Source organism: Notechis scutatus, chromosome 6 (assembly GCF_049901735.1).
Source record: "Notechis scutatus isolate UNSWTSFEM ecotype Mainland chromosome 6, rNotScu1.2, whole genome shotgun sequence".
Taxonomy (NCBI): Eukaryota; Metazoa; Chordata; class Lepidosauria; order Squamata; family Elapidae; genus Notechis; species Notechis scutatus.
The window spans coordinates 26,185,920-26,201,069 of record NC_142014.1 but is presented as its reverse complement, the minus strand read 5'-3'; the positions used below and the strand labels follow the sequence as shown (position 1 = coordinate 26,201,069).

General features: G+C 47.2%; 1 protein-coding gene across 1 annotated transcript; it reads left to right on the top strand.

The window, feature by feature from the left end:
- The first annotated feature begins 762 nt into the window (after window positions 1–762).
- On the top strand, window positions 763–8,085 carry AKAP3 (A-kinase anchoring protein 3). Its single transcript, XM_087967741.1, has 4 exons — window positions 763–800; window positions 993–1,100; window positions 4,513–6,600; window positions 7,804–8,085. Exons 2-4 carry the CDS (start codon window positions 993–995, stop codon window positions 7,957–7,959), a joined length of 2,352 nt encoding a protein of 783 aa, XP_087823867.1. The 5' UTR covers window positions 763–800; the 3' UTR covers window positions 7,960–8,085.
- Window positions 8,086–15,150: the final 7,065 nt, after the last annotated feature.

Sequence of the window (15,150 nt, the reverse complement as noted above, 5' to 3'; positions counted from 1 at the left end):
GAAACATATAGTGGTGGCAAACCTTTTTCGGCTCCTGTGCCGATAATTGCATGCGTGCTCGTGCACTCGTGCTTGCGTGCCAGCACCCAGAAGGCAATGCATGCTGCCCCCCCACCCTCTCTGCACATGCATGCACGATCCAGAGAAGTTCCAGGGACTGGAAGTCTAGTCCTGCCAAGGATGTAATAAGGGATAACAGAGAGGCAGTTTCTGTAAGCAACACCAGAATATTTCCTTCCTGTCTTCCTTACAGGATTAGGCCAGTAATTTCTTCTAACAACCGGTTCTCCAAACTACTTAGAATGTTAACAACCAGTTCTAGCAAATAGGTGCGAACTGGTAGAATCCCACCCTTTATTAGATAATCCTTCCATGCACCGCACATCTCTGTGCATGCATGCACAATCCCCCCAGGCACATGCAAACTGCACATCTCTGTGCATACATGCATGACTCCCCCTGCGCTGCACATCTATGCACATGTGTGGTGTCTCCCATGCACCCCTATAAACCCCCCACTCATGCACACTAGTTACTGGACAATCAGCTGTCGGGTGACAGTGGCACGCATGCGTGTGCAGTGGGGCTCTTCCGGGAGAGCCCTCATGTGCTGGCAGAATGACTTGGCATGCCACTTCTGGCACATGTGGCATAGGTTCGCCAACACAGATATAGGAAACAGCTTCTATAATATGCGAACTTGCCCCAAAGTTGAAGTTTTCTGCTAATACTGTATCACCTTCTGTGGTCTTGCAGAAGCTGAAGACACCGGCAGCCCCACTCGTGGCCGTAAAAAACTGGTAAGTGGCAGAGGGTTGATTTTTTTTCCCCCTTCAATTTTTTTTTTTTTTTTAGTTTTCCCTTCAATTGTGTTTTTTGGGGTTGGGAAAAAAAAAAACACTACCCAGCATGGGAAAAGAAGGTTCCTGGCTCAACACGATCAAGGTGAAATGGCCAACCTTCACATCAGCTGTCATTTCTTCTCCTCTCAGATGTCAGAGAACATTGACTGGTTACAGAGCCAGAGTGGATTGTGTAAAGTTGAGCGTTACGCACCCGGTGAGGAGAAGGAGGAGGAGAAGGAGCAACAGAACTGGACGGTAAGGAGACAGACAGCCTGTTCTGGCAGCAGGCTTGGTTGGCACAACAAATAGGGAGATCCAGGAAGCCATACGAGCTTGTTCTGCTGGCTGCAAATAAATTCTTCAGTCAGAAGGGTCTAGAGTGGAAGATGATGTGCAGTGGTGGGTTTCCAATTTTTTTTCCTACTGGTTCTATGCGCACGTGCAAATGAGTCTAAGGCTGATCTAGCACAGCCATGTTTTTCTGAAAAGTCATGTCAAGGCCCCGACATGCACCGCCATTCAAATCACAAGTCTCTAGCCACATCTCTCAGAGTAAAAAAGATTGATTTATTAGGAGTTAACATGTTGGTGTTTCCTGGTTGCAGCCGACTCTGACACATCATTCATTTCACCCTTGACCCTGGTCTTCCCCCCACCCCCTGGATGCATATTCTCCAATGAGACACATCCATAGCCAAGAGTCATCAATCTGGCTCTCCAGTAATAGTCTTGTGCACCAACAGCTTTGGCTGCCAAGGTGATTATCTGAAGCATTTAAGGAATGCACTGCTTTTCCCCGCTCCCTTTCTGCCAGCAATTAAAAAGACCAAAGAAGTATTGTTTTAGTTGACAACTCAGCTGAGGCGCACCAAACGCGTGATTCGTGTGCGTGCAAATGAGTCTAAGGACAACCTAGAATAGACATGCTTTCCTGAAAGCGCAGACTCAGCTGAGACGCGCCAAACGCAAATGAGTCTAAGACTGACCTAGCACAGACATGCTTTTATGAAAGTTCAGCTGAGGTATGCCAAATGCAAATGAGTCTTAAGCAGGGGTGGGATCCGACCGGTTTAACTACTGGTTCAGTGATTTACGATTTGCTTCCCTGCACGCTGCGCGCGCATGGAAATCTTCGTCAGCTTGCTGCCTGGACAGCTGAGCAGCGCTGCGTGCAGGGAAGCAGCTTTTGAAAAAAGCACTTTTTTCCTGCTTTTTCAACTGCAGCTGTGCCTCGCTAGGCAGCTGAAGTTGAAAAACCACAAAATAAAGGTCAGGTAAGAGCCCAGCCGGGCGGGAGGGCCAAAACAGCAGCAGACATAGAACCGGTTCTATGTCTGCTGCTCTTCAGAGCTACTGGTTCTACAGAGCCGGACTGAACCGGTAGAATCCTACCCCTGGTCTTAAGACCAACCTACAGCTGTTTCTTACCGCCACTGAGGCATGCTGAATGTGCTATTCGCGCATGCGCAAATGAGCCTGAGGCCAACCTACAGCTGTTTCTTAGCTCAGCTGAGGCGCGGCAATCCGTTTTGATTCTCGAATCAGTTGAGGTAATAAACAACAGAATATAGGAGAGGTGAGAGGTAAGAACAGGGGTGGGTAGGCAGGGCTAGACAGAAGTGGTATTTGCCAGTTCTCTGAACCAGTCAAAATTTTCGCTACTGATATGCCAGAACTGATCCAAACTGGCAGAATACCACCTCTGATGATGTGTCTGGGACTGGATTTTTAATATCTACTACTGTAGGTTGGCCGCAGTTGGCACATTTGGGATTTGACAAGGTATCTTGGCATGTTGCGTGGCATAGCAGCTTTTCTGTTCAGAAATATTTTTTTCTGCCCCACCGGCGGCTCTTGTTTTCAGATGTGGTCCTTGGGGTGGGAGGAGGAGGCTGGCTTGGGGAATATCAACCTTGTGGATGATCAGAAGTCAGTTTTGCACACCACACTATCAGGAATGTCCCTGCAGTCTTCAGCATGAAACTGTCCACCATTTCATGATGGTGACTTGGGAAAGGGGTAATTTTGACAGGTTACTTATCCCGTTATCTCATTTTCTTGAGTGCATCAAAGACAATGTGTGGGTCTTTGCATCGGGTCCATAAGTCTAACTGTCATTTGCTTGGTGGCCTTTGGAAGGCAGCAAACAGTGATTGAAGGCATGATCTGTAAAAGCCAAAAATAGGACACTGGGGATCTAACATGCCCTCTCTGTCAAATCTCATGGAACTGTCTTTTCAAAACTGGCCTTCTGTAAGCCTGTAGCATAGAATGGATGTCACATTTTGCAGGTTAAGAGAAAACATAATGGCAATTCTGGAGAGTGCTTGGGGATTGGGGAGTTGGGTGTGTGTGCGAAGAGGAGACATGTTTGCATAATCAGTAAACATCAGACATCCTCACATTTTGAAAGAAGAAACAGACTCATGACCTGAAAAGAAAGATATTTCTAGGGCATTTTTGATTGTGCTGAAATGTAGGTGGAGCACTTTCTCAAGTGTTTTTTTGGGGGGGTTATTTCTCTACAGTAGCCTCCTTCCTTCCTTCCTTCCTTCCTTCCTCCCTCCCTCCCTCCCTCCCTCCCTCCCTCCCTCTTCCTCTTCCTCTTCCTCTCCCTCCTCCCCCTTTCCCCCATCCTCCTCCATATCGGCTTCAGCAATGAAGTCGCAGCTCTTGCCAAAAAATCTCTATCAAATCAACTTGGGAGCAGAATAATTTATCTTGTCCTTAATATTCTTAGGGCATTAGAGAGTCAGCTCAGGGATGATTAGCAGTGTGTGCATGTCCTAATCTCCACCTTCTTGTTCCACTCCATTATTCCATTCTGTTGGGTAAGAGAAACTTTTTAGGCATACTGTAAATAATTGATTCAATTCCCTTTGGTTCAACTCACAGTTCCTTGGGTTCCTGATCTTGGGTTAGCAGGATCTGAAGTTTCAAATCTTGATATTTGTTTCATCTTGGGTTTAATTTCTCCTTCAAGTTCAATGCCATTAATTCAGGGGTGGGATGCAAATATTTTGTACTACTAGTTCTGTGGGCATGGCTAAGTGGGAGTGGCTAGGTGGGCATGGACATGTGACTGGGTGGGCATGGATTCTTCTCTTTGGCAAATCAGTAAGACAGCGAGAGGGATCCCGGCACAGCTGATTGTTGGAACAGCTGATCGTTGGGAAGAAAAAAAAAGAAAAAAAACAGTTTGGCCGAACCAGTAGCTCTTTTTTTACTACCAGTTTGGCCAAACGGTAGCATTTTTTACAACCAGTTCGCCCGAACCAGTAGAATACCACCACTGCATTAATTGCTCCTCCTTCCTTCCTTCTTCTTTCCAAGTTGCTAGCTTTCTTGGCCCATTGTTGATAGGAGGCACGCAAGACGTCATTTCTTGCCCACTGTCCAAAGTCAAGGAACAATTGTGCTCCCTAGTACCGCTGGTTGTACAGTATATTCAATTCTGTGTCTACTTAGGACAGCCGTTTAAGATAGCTGCTCATTTTCCTGGCCAAAGTGACATCCATTGAAACTTTATCCAGGGTAGACAGTGAATGACTTCCCACCTACCAATCACCGGGTGCCAGTTCCATATGAGGAGATGACGGGGCGGGATTTGTTATGAAAAATGTCCTTTGTTCCATTTCTTAAACTGACTGTGTTAAGTTTTTTCCAGCAAACTTCCTCTGATCCCCTCAAGGTCCTGAGCAGACTCCGGCAAGATCTGGAGAAGTCCGATGTTGGTGCCCAGGATGCCTTGAATGCCAGTAACAATGCCAGAAGGGCAAGGCCAAGAGACCCGTCCGATGGACGTCAAACCATGCCCAAGCGCAACGTCCGTTCTCCGGCACCCTACAATGCTTGCGATGAAGAATTCAGTCTGAATGTCAGCTCCAACCGGGGGTCTCCCAACTTCCACGTAAGCATGAAGGCCGGTTGTCAGAAGGAATCCAAGGATGAAGAGAGCGAGGGTTCCTCTTCCCCGAACCCCAATCCTGACCCGGATGAAGTCTCTTTTTATTGCAACAGGCTTTCCAACCTCGCCATCGCGATGGCACGCAAGGAGATGAACGACCGCTCGGAAAGCACCCCCACCTGCATACACAACACACTGTTTGCCGCTGCTGGAGACCACAGCCACCGGTCCATTGGAGTGGGGACCGAGGATAGCAAACACATCCCTACCAGGATGTGTGAGTGCAAATTCGAAGAAAGCCCCACCACCAAGAAGAAAACCACCATTTATTACAAAGAGGAAAACACAGAAGTGCCCAATAAAAGCGAGCCCCAAAGGGACGAGGGCAGAGGCTGCCACCACCGGAAGCGCTTTGGGCCTGACGAATACAACAACAACAAGCTGAGCAAAGGGATCCTAGTTTACGCCAATAATGTTGTTTCGGACATGATGGTCTCCGTGATGAAGACGATGAAAGTCAAAGTCAACGATTCCAACATCGCGTGCGCTGTGTTGAAGAAGGTTCTGCTGAAGCACTCCAAGGAGGTGGTGTCCGACCTGATTGACTCCTGCATGAAGAACTTACACGACGTCACCGGGACCCTCATGACTGATTCTGACTTTGTGTCTGCCGTGAAGCGAAGCCTCTTCACACAAGGCAGCCAAAAGGCCTCTGAGATCGTGCAAGCCATGCTGAACCGCCTGCACAATGCTCTGATTGTGCAAAAGCAGGTCAGCGAGAAAGCCAAATCTCAGAGTATGGCCTTTGCTACCATCAAAACCGGCCAGGGCACCGAGACCAAGACTCAGAACATGAGGTTCTCGGCGGCAAAAACGGAAACCATGAAAGATAAGGAAATGACTTGCGCGGAAACGGTTGGCAACCACATCATCAAAGAAGGTCTCAACATGTGGCATCAGAAGCAACATGAGGACAATACAGGGACAATCCCAATGCCCACCAAGCCTATGCCAACCCAAGAAATGCCAGACCTTTCTAATCTTACCACTGATTCTTGGGCGAGAGATCTGATTGTGACAGCATTGTTGCTGATACAGTATCATCTGGTGCAGCAGGAGAACGCCATGAAGGATGGAGTGGATGGGGGCCGATCCAGCAAGGCAGGTGTTAGCCTGGGCTTCATGGGCCAAGATAAAGGCCTCGGCTCTTTAAAACTGTCCGACACTTTGAAGCAATGTGAGGATGAGCAGCTTGGGATGAACACGGAAAACGATATGTCAAGCGTGGTAGTAATGCTGATCCAGAAGCTCATCAATGAGACCGTCAACAAATTAGGAGGAAATTCAGGGACATTGATGGGTGATGAAGCAATCCAGGGTGCTTTCAAGGCTCCTGAAGGCCCAGGCCTAGGTCCTTTGGGACCTTGCGATGTAGACCATTCTTATGAAGATGCTATATCCGGACTGACCAAAATGATTCTGGACCAGTGCGATGTCAACAAGAAGGAAGGAAGTAGTGGACCCTTCATTGACAAACTGGTCGATACCGTGACCAAGTTGTGTCTGATGATCGCCAAATACAGCAATCCTGAGTCAGGACTGGGAGAACTTGGAGATGGAGAGGAGATGAGTGGAGGTTTCTATTCAAAGAGCTCAGGAAATGCGGAAAGCAGACCAGAGTCCGGAGAAGACACACCTACTGGACGTAAGGTGGTTGTGGCTAACCAGAGCGCTCCGGAAAACATGCACAACAAGCAACTCCAAGCCATTCTTCAATGGGTGGCAGCCTCTCAGTTGAACGTCCCAATGTTGTACTTCATGGATGATGATGAAGAAACCCTGAACAAGGTACAATTGGAAATGCTGGGAGGGTGTGGGGAAGTGTGCAAGGAGAAGATAAAGCTAGGATGGCATTGGGGTTCTGCTCTTTATTTGAAGGAGCAGAAACACTTTTTCTGATCCTGTTTATAATTGTAGACAGGTAGTCCAAGAAAGTATGCAAATACATCAACTGTCCAGTTGGCGAATCCAGAAAAAGGAACTCCTAGGACATTATTTTACCAGGAGACAACTCATCACCTTCATTTAACAATCCCATAATCCTTTGCGGGGTGGAGTCTGGGCAACTGAATGGAGCTAGTAGAGTGTTTTCATGGCTGGATGCCTTTCATGTCGCCAGTGCCGAGTTTTGTTCAGCAGATACATTCTCGGTGTGCCCAGAGAGAGAAATATCTGCCTCTACCTAGGATTGAACTCACAGCCTGGTTTTGAGGTGAGAGCTCCACCTCTAGGCCACTGCACTGCAGTGTATTATTTTACCAAGAGCATACAACTTTATTGAATAAACCACATTGGCATAGAAGAAGCGGAACCAGCTCTGGGTTTCCCACACAAAAGCAAGCATAGTTAATCCCCCACTTTTCCCTACTGGCCACCCACAGTCCAAAATGTCCACAAATCTCTTCCATTTATTTTGTTATGGGAAACAAGCATACATGCCGTGACGTCTGCTCAGGGTGTCCTTAAGATGCCAGCAATGTCTCATGGAAGTCGAAAGATGGTTGAATACCATTCTCCCCACCCCTGCTTTCAATCTACCCACCTCCCTATTATTGTCAACCTGCGAGCGAAGGCTAAATGTAGATGAAAGTGCAAATCACTCTTGGCAGCAAGTATCGTGTTTCCCTGAAAATAAGACCTGGTCTTATTTTCTTTTGGGCTCCAAAATAGGCACTAGGCATTTTTGGTGGGTGTCTTTTTTTTTTTTTGAGCTGTCCCATGTGCCCAGTTTACCTCAGAGCTCCCACAGCCAGGCCATCCACACCCTGACAACTGCCTCGCCTCATGGCGGCAGCTTCAACAGCCCCATCGAGCAAAACCCTGCATGGCCACCGGCCCACTTTTTCCGGCACTGGCACGGCACCAGAGCATTTAACAAATGCCTCAATTAACAGCAGAAATATTGGGCTCAGTTGTGGTTGTAAGTCAAGGACTACCTGCATTTGTTTGACAATTTCCCTTTTCCTCCAACCTCCTCGCCTTCTCCTGCAGCTCCAGCAACTCTCCACGGTGGCTGTGGAGAGAAACTACAGCGTGGGAGACGTCATGCAATCCGTGCTGAAGTATGAGAAGGAAAGGCAGTTGGGAGAAGCCTTGGGCAATTTTGTGCGGTTGCCAGTCCTGGATTGGCTGCTTCAGAACCTGTAAGCCCAGCATGTCTCGGGTTCTTCGGGACCACAGGCCTCTCCTTGCCCCATTAGTTTTCCTTGATACAGCACTCATTGGTCAAAGATGATATGAGTTTTACTGATTCCCCCAACCCCTGCTGAGCAGTGAAATGAATAAAGGAAGGAAATACTTACTGTCGGTTCGAAGTATTATTTCCAGGCGTATTGTTGTTGTTATTATTATTGCGGTTCATCACGCAATCATCCAGATGTTTAGAAGGGATTTTGGCATTTTTGTCCACCTATCAAGTCCTTCCCAGGGACCTGAGATACGCAGAGGTGGATATTTGATGGTGTCGAAGAGATCGTCGTAGGGTGTAAGCTGTTCTGAGCAGAATTGCCTTTTGCAATTGACTGATGGGTATTGTCAATGCCGACAGCGTTCAAGTGGCACTCTAGCAGTTTTGGGATTACAACCAGGGTGCCTATTATAGATAATCCTCAATTTGTGAGCACGATTGAGCCCGAGATGTATGTTGCTAAGTGAGACAGCAGTTAAGTGAATTTTACAACCTTTCTTGCTGCCCTTTTTAAGTGAATCACTGCAGTTTTTTCAGTTAGTAACATGGTCGTTAAGTGAATCTGGCTTTCTCTTTTTTTAAAAAAAATAAATTTTATTAAGTTTTCAAATTTTAAAAATCGGGCCTTCTCATTGACTTTGCTTGCCAGAAGGTCACAAAAAGGGGAATCCCATGACCACAGGACACTGCAGCCATCATAAATATGAGTCAATTGCCAAGCGTATGAATTTTGTTCACATGACCATGTTGATCATGTGGATGTTGCAATGGTTGTAAGTGTGAAATATGGTCACAGGTCACTTTTTTCAGTGACGTAACTTCCAACGGTCACTAAATGAACTGTTGTAAGTTGAGGACTACCTGTACTATATTATCAAACCACAGTCTCTAGGAAGAAGAGATCCAACCTAGAACTAAGGAGAAATTTCTTGACAGGGAAAACAATCAACCAGTGGAACAGAAGTTGCCTCCAGAAATTGTGGGCGCTCAATCACTGGAGGCTTTCAAGAAGAGACTGTACAGCCATTTGTCTGAAATGGTATAGGGTCTCCTGCTTGAACAAGGGGTTGGAATAGATGTCCTACAAGGTCCCTTCCAACTCCAAGGTCCCTTATTCTATATTCTAGATCGGGGTTGGCAGCCTTAAACACTCAAAGAGCTACAAAAGTCCTAACCAGAAGCCCCCTGTTCAATTCTGGAGCTGACCGGAAGTCTGGTTCAAGGGTGGGATTCAAATTTTTTAACAACCGGTTCTGTGGGCATGGCTTAGTTGGTGGTCATGTGACTGGCTGGGCGTGGCCAACTCAACATCACTCACATCGAGGCACGCATCTCCTCGCCTGGCCTCTCATGACTGTGGGGATGCTGCAATAGTCGTAAGTGTGAAAAACGGTCATAAGTCACTTCTTTCAGTGCCTTTGTAACTTTGAATGGTCACTCCACACAAGCAAAGTACCAGCAAAGGAGGGGGAAAAAACCCCAGAGACGTTTCTGAGACAGGAAGTCTAGTCCTGCCAAGAATGTAATAAGGGTTAATGGAGAGGCAGTTTCTGTAAGCAACCCCAGAATGTTTCCTTCCTGCCTTCCTTACAGGATTAGGCCAGTAATTTCTTCTAACAACCAGTTCTCCGAACTGCTTAGAATGGTAACAACCGGTCCTAGCGAATAGGTGCGAACCCGTAGAATCCCACCCCTGGTCTGGTTCCTCCACCATAGAGTCTCCTTCTAGCATGGCATACTTTTTCCTCTACATGTCCTAACCAAAAGCCCTATCAATTGTGCAGCCAACTAGTGACAGGGAGCTGCAGCAGAGGGATGAAAGAGCCACGTGTAGCTCCAGAGCCACGTGTTGCTGACCCCTGTTCTAGACTCTATACAGGAGGGAGGTGCAAATAACAGAGATAGCAGTTAAAAATTTCAGTTTTCTGAAACCTGCTAGGTGGCACTTTGGTACAGGCAGGACCTAGAGGAACTGATCAGATGGGCTCTGATGCCCCAGGGCATTGCACAAAGGCAACAGAGTGAGATAATCAATAAGAGTCTTTTTATTAGCTCCAACTTTGCCCCCAATATCCAGGTTACCTTCTGGCTGGAGAAAAACTCTCCCAGGAACAGCCTTTGACTATAACAAATCAAGTCCAAAACATGGTCAACACAAACTGTAATTATAACTCCACTCAAGCCAAAATGAGGTAATTAGTTTGGCAGGGCAGGAGCAAGAATTCCAGGCACAGCACAGCAAAACACATGGTTGGGAAGATGCCAGGAACACAGATAAGCAAAGACAACACAGGATAAAGTCACGTTTGCTCCCAGCAGCTACCGCAGTCAGTATTCAGTTCTTATAAACTTTCACTCCAAGGTGTGGCTAATGAAGGGAATCAGGACCCTTTCCTCCCCCATAAGCCACACAACCCACGTTGCTCTCTTCTCCATTCCTCCCTGCATGCCCTAGGATGAAGAGGGGGTGGGCCTGGGTCTTCCTCTGAACTCCCTCTCCCTTATTTTACCTCTCCCCTGCTCTGCCCAGCTGGACTTTGCCCTTCCCCAGTTTCCTCCACAGCCAATGGAGCCCCCCTCCCCCTCCCTGTCAGCTGTTCGGTTTCCTCCTAGGATTCAGACTTCGACAGGGACATGACATGGGCAAAAGAATGTGGAAGAAAGCGATCCCTCAGATAACTCAGTCGGAGCATTGTGGGCCCTTGAAGGTACTAAAAATAACCCTAAATTCAACTGACATCCCGTGCAATTCCCAAACAACACTCACCTGCCCAGGCTGCTAACATTATATACTAGCTGTATCTATCTAATGTTTTCCAAGGGTGTCCCATGTACAGCATGTACATAATCCAAATAAGAGCTGACTAGAATACCAATAAAGGCCATAATTGGTGCATTATAGATAACTGTGCAAAATCCACCACCACCCACGCTCAAAACCAAAAATGTCATATGGCAGTTCTTTACTGTTTCACACATATAGATAGAATCTTCTCGTACTAAGGACTCTATGATCTGCATCTACAATATACTCTGCAAGCTATTAGGGAGGAGCTGTCCTCACCCTCTTTCTCTCACACAAAATATCTGGATTGAGTTGCCTCTTACTCCTCTGGAACGCAGTCCCTCCCTCCTGGAATTTCACCTCCTTACTACAGTCAGTCAAAAATTCCCAGGAAAGTACGTGCAGCTGAAAACCCTTGTCTGTGGAATCGGGAGCAGGTTTTAACAAGGCTCCCATTGGACGGTTAACACTTGGGAAAAATTTACTTTGAGGTAGACAACTCCAAAGCTCTTTAGGTTGTATAGAGGGGTCTCCAAACTTGACAACTTTAAAATTTTAGGAACGGGTTCTCTGCCTAGTTGCTGGGTGGGTGTGGCCACGGTGGGTGTGGCTTAGTTGGCCTTCTGCATCATGGTGTGGGGGGGTGCATTTTTGCCCTCCCTGGGCTCCGGAGGCTTTCCTCGAGTCTCTGGGATTGCGAAAAAGGCCTCCCCGGGCTCTGGAGGCTCTCTGGAAGCTGAAAACGGGCCCATTTCCGGCCTTCCAGAACATCTAGGAGGCACGTTTTTCGCCCTCCATGAGCCTCCGCGTGCCCCCTGCACTTATTTGCCTCCAAAACGGGCCGTGTGGGGACTCCAGGGACGGGCAGGGAGGGGTCAGCCAGGAGTGGGATTTTTTTGGGGGGGGGTTCTCCAAACTGCACAGAATCTTAGCGAGGGGCTCTCTTGAACCCCTGTGAACCCCCAGCAGCCCAGCTTTGCATTATTCCCTGCCCCTTATTTACAATTTATCTATAATAACTATTCGTTTCTGGGGGTTGTCTCTAAGTCAATCCCCATGTCAGCAAATTCTAGCTAAAACCAGTTTTGAACATACCAGGGGCCTGTGATGACCCAGGGTGGAATACAAAAGCAACAAAGTCACAAAAACAGGTGAAGTCCCTTTAATTCCTTCAACTTGGCTTCAAAGGTCCAATTATCATGGACTGGAGAAAAATCTCCCCCACAAACAGTTGTGAAAAGGAAGAAATGCCCTTGAAACTCCAAATACATATAAATTATAAATAGGAAAAAAACAACACAAACACACTGAAGCAATTAATGAACAAAGCAGGATAAGGGCTTGAAGACATCCACAGATATTGAAATATACACACTGGGAAGGATGCCAAAACTCAGATAAGAACTGACAGACTAGAAATATTTTCATTCTTTGCTTCCAACACTGGCCCATGCGCAGTTTGTCCTTTTAAACAGTCCTCACAGCTGCAGCCCATGAAGAGGATCAAGGCCCTTTCCTCCCCCGTAGACCACGCCATTCACGTTTCTCCCTTATCCACTCCTCCCTGCGTGCCCTAGGATGGAGAGGGGATGGGCCTGGGTCCTCCTCTGACTGCCCAGCCAGGCTCTGCCCTTCCCCAGTTTCCTCCACAACCTCCAGAGCCACACTCCCACTCCCTGTCAGCTGTTCCTCCTCTCCCTTGGAGTCAGATTCTAACAGGGGCATGACAGGGCCCCTCTGAACAACTGCAGTGATTCACTTAACAACTGTGGCAAGAAAGGTCACAAAATGGGGTAAAATGCACTTAAGAATGTCTCACTTAACAACACAAATGTTGGGCTCACTTGTGGCCATACAGACGGTATAAGAAGTGTACTAATAGTCTGCATTGTGAAGCTCCAAAGATAGTGATATGTCTGAGAGAACAAGCAGCCAGAATGTCCCAAACACAGGTATTTTTTTCCACTAGGGAATTATTTTAACGGACTACTCATGTCCCCAAATCCAGAGCTGATAAACTATCAGGAAGGGAGATAAATCCATCTTCATTTTAAGATATTTTGCCTCAGGATGATTGTGGCTTGGTGTGTCAGGATTCCATCAGTTCCCCCCATTTAAATCATGAGTCTCGAGCCAAACTTCCAAAACTTTAACAGGATTTATTGGGAGTTAACATGTCCGGCACTGCCTGGGTGTAGCTGACTCTGAGACACATCATGGTTTTTCTCTGAAGACGTTTCGCTTCTCATCCAAGAAGCTTCTTCAGCTCTGACTGGATAAAGAGCTGAAGAAGCTTTGTCAGGGCTCTGGTAGTTACCCTCATTTAAATCATGAGTTTCTAGCTGGATTTTCAAAGCTTAAAGAAGATTTATTAGTAGTAGACATGCCGGCGCTGCCTGGGTGTATCCAACTCTGAGACACATCATTCATTGTCTCCCTTGACCCTGGTTTTCTCCCACCCTCTGGGTGTATCATAATTCATATTCTCCAATGGGACACATCCATAGCCAAGAGTCACCAATCATGCTCTCCAGTTAGAATTTTGCGCAGCAGAAACTTCGGTCACCTAGTTCCTATCTTGGAAAACATTTATGGAATGCAGTTTCAGTTTGCAAGCGGCTGCACTGCTCCCCCTCCCTTTCTGTTGGCAAGTCTAAAAAGACCATTGAAATAATTTATGAGTTGACATGGTGCATCTCCATTCTTCAGAAGAAGCTATCTTCCACCATAGCCATCAACCCTCAACCAGCTCCTATTTCTTCTTGTGACAGAAGCACCGAATGACAGAAACACCGAAGCGCTGCTGGGTTGAAAGGATGAGCCATTGCTTGGGGGATGACGATGCCCACTTGGGGGTTTCTTTGTCCATGGCGGGAGCTGGAGTGAAGGATGAGAATTCAACCCAGGGGTGGGATGCTGCAGGTTTGGACTGGTTCAGGCGAACCGGTAGTTGCGGTGATAATCTGGCCTCCATCCACCCATCCCTGCCCTTTTCCTGTGTTTTATTTCTTTGTTTTTGAGCACAGCTGATTCATGTGGCAGCTGTTTTACTCACCGGGGCTGCAGCAGAAGGTCAGTATTAGAGCTAAAAATGGTCTTTCTAAATGCTGTGCTTGCACGCTCAACGAACTGGTTGCTACATCACTGTGGTGGTATTCAATTTTTTTTTTTTACTACCGGTTCTGTGGGTGTGGCTTAGTGGGCGTGGCTTGGTGGGCGTAGCAGGGGAAGGATACTGCAAAATCCCCATTCCCTCCCCACCTCACTAACCTGCTTTCCAGCTCCGTTCTCCTCTGCAGGGCAACAAAGAAGACCCAGCCAATCAGCTGGGACTCAATGGGAGGCAGAGAAGAGATGGGGCAGAGCCAGTCAGAGGTGGGATTTGCTGGTTTGCTGAACTACTCAAAATGTCCGCTACTGGTTCTCCAGAACTGGTCAGATCCTGTTGAATGCCACCTCTGTTTAAAGCAGTGTTTCTTTGAGGACCCCTGTTTTAAAGCAATAGTTTGAAGCTTCCGTTCTCTTGTGCAGGGCAACAAAAAATGAACCAGCCAATCATCTGGGATTCAGGAGGTAGAGAATAGATGGGGGGGCAGGGCCAGTCAGAGGTGGTATTTGCCAATTCTCCAAACTACTCAAAATTTCTGCTACCAGTTCTCCAGAATTAGTCAGAACCTGCTGGATACCACCTCTGTTACATCAGTTGAATTGCACCACTGGGTCAACCCCACCCAACGGCAGATCTCAAATCTCGAATGCAGGCTTGCTAACCTCCTGCCCAGCATCCCAACCACTTGAGCCACTGTACTCCTTTTCCTGTTTCTTCTGAATGCTCATAAACCAATTAGCCTCTTTGATAAGTCTTTTTCTGGTGTCACCACAAATTTAATATCGGCAAACCTGATGTGAAAATTCCATCCAGTGTTTTTCTTCTCAAGCCCTTAACTCTTAAACCCTGACCTACATTGGTTCGCTTTTGCTTTTGAGACATCCTTAGTACAGAATAACAGAGATGGAAGGGACCTTGTAGGTCATCTAGTCCAACCCCCTGCTCCAGCCCCCCACCACCCCCTGATACCATTTCTGACAAGTGGCTGTCCAGTCCTGAACCTTCTTTTCCTTCGTGTTTTCTTATCATCTCATTTTAATGGCCCCATAATAGGAGCTAGCTAGCAGAGTGTTTAATAGCCAGATGCCCTTCCTGTCACCACTGTGGAGTTTTGTTCAGCAGATATATTCTCACCGTGTCCAGAGAGAGAGAAATAGCTGTCTCTACCTAGGTTCGAACTCACAGCCTTCTGATTATGAGGCAAGAGCTCCACCTTTAGGCCACCGCACCACTCCTTTAGATATGTCCTAATCCTTA

What these genes read in the sequence shown, in the direction of transcription:
- AKAP3 (XM_087967741.1), top strand. Translation starts at nt 993, where the DNA reads ATGTCAGAGAACATTGACTGGTTACAGAGCCAGAGTGGATTGTGTAAA. An exon ending in AGGAGCAACAGAACTGGACG is followed by an intron (nt 1,101 to 4,512) that starts GTAAGGAGACAG and finishes AGTTTTTTCCAG; the next exon opens with CAAACTTCCTCTGATCCCCT. An exon ending in ATGAAGAAACCCTGAACAAG is followed by an intron (nt 6,601 to 7,803) that starts GTACAATTGGAA and finishes CTTCTCCTGCAG; the next exon opens with CTCCAGCAACTCTCCACGGT.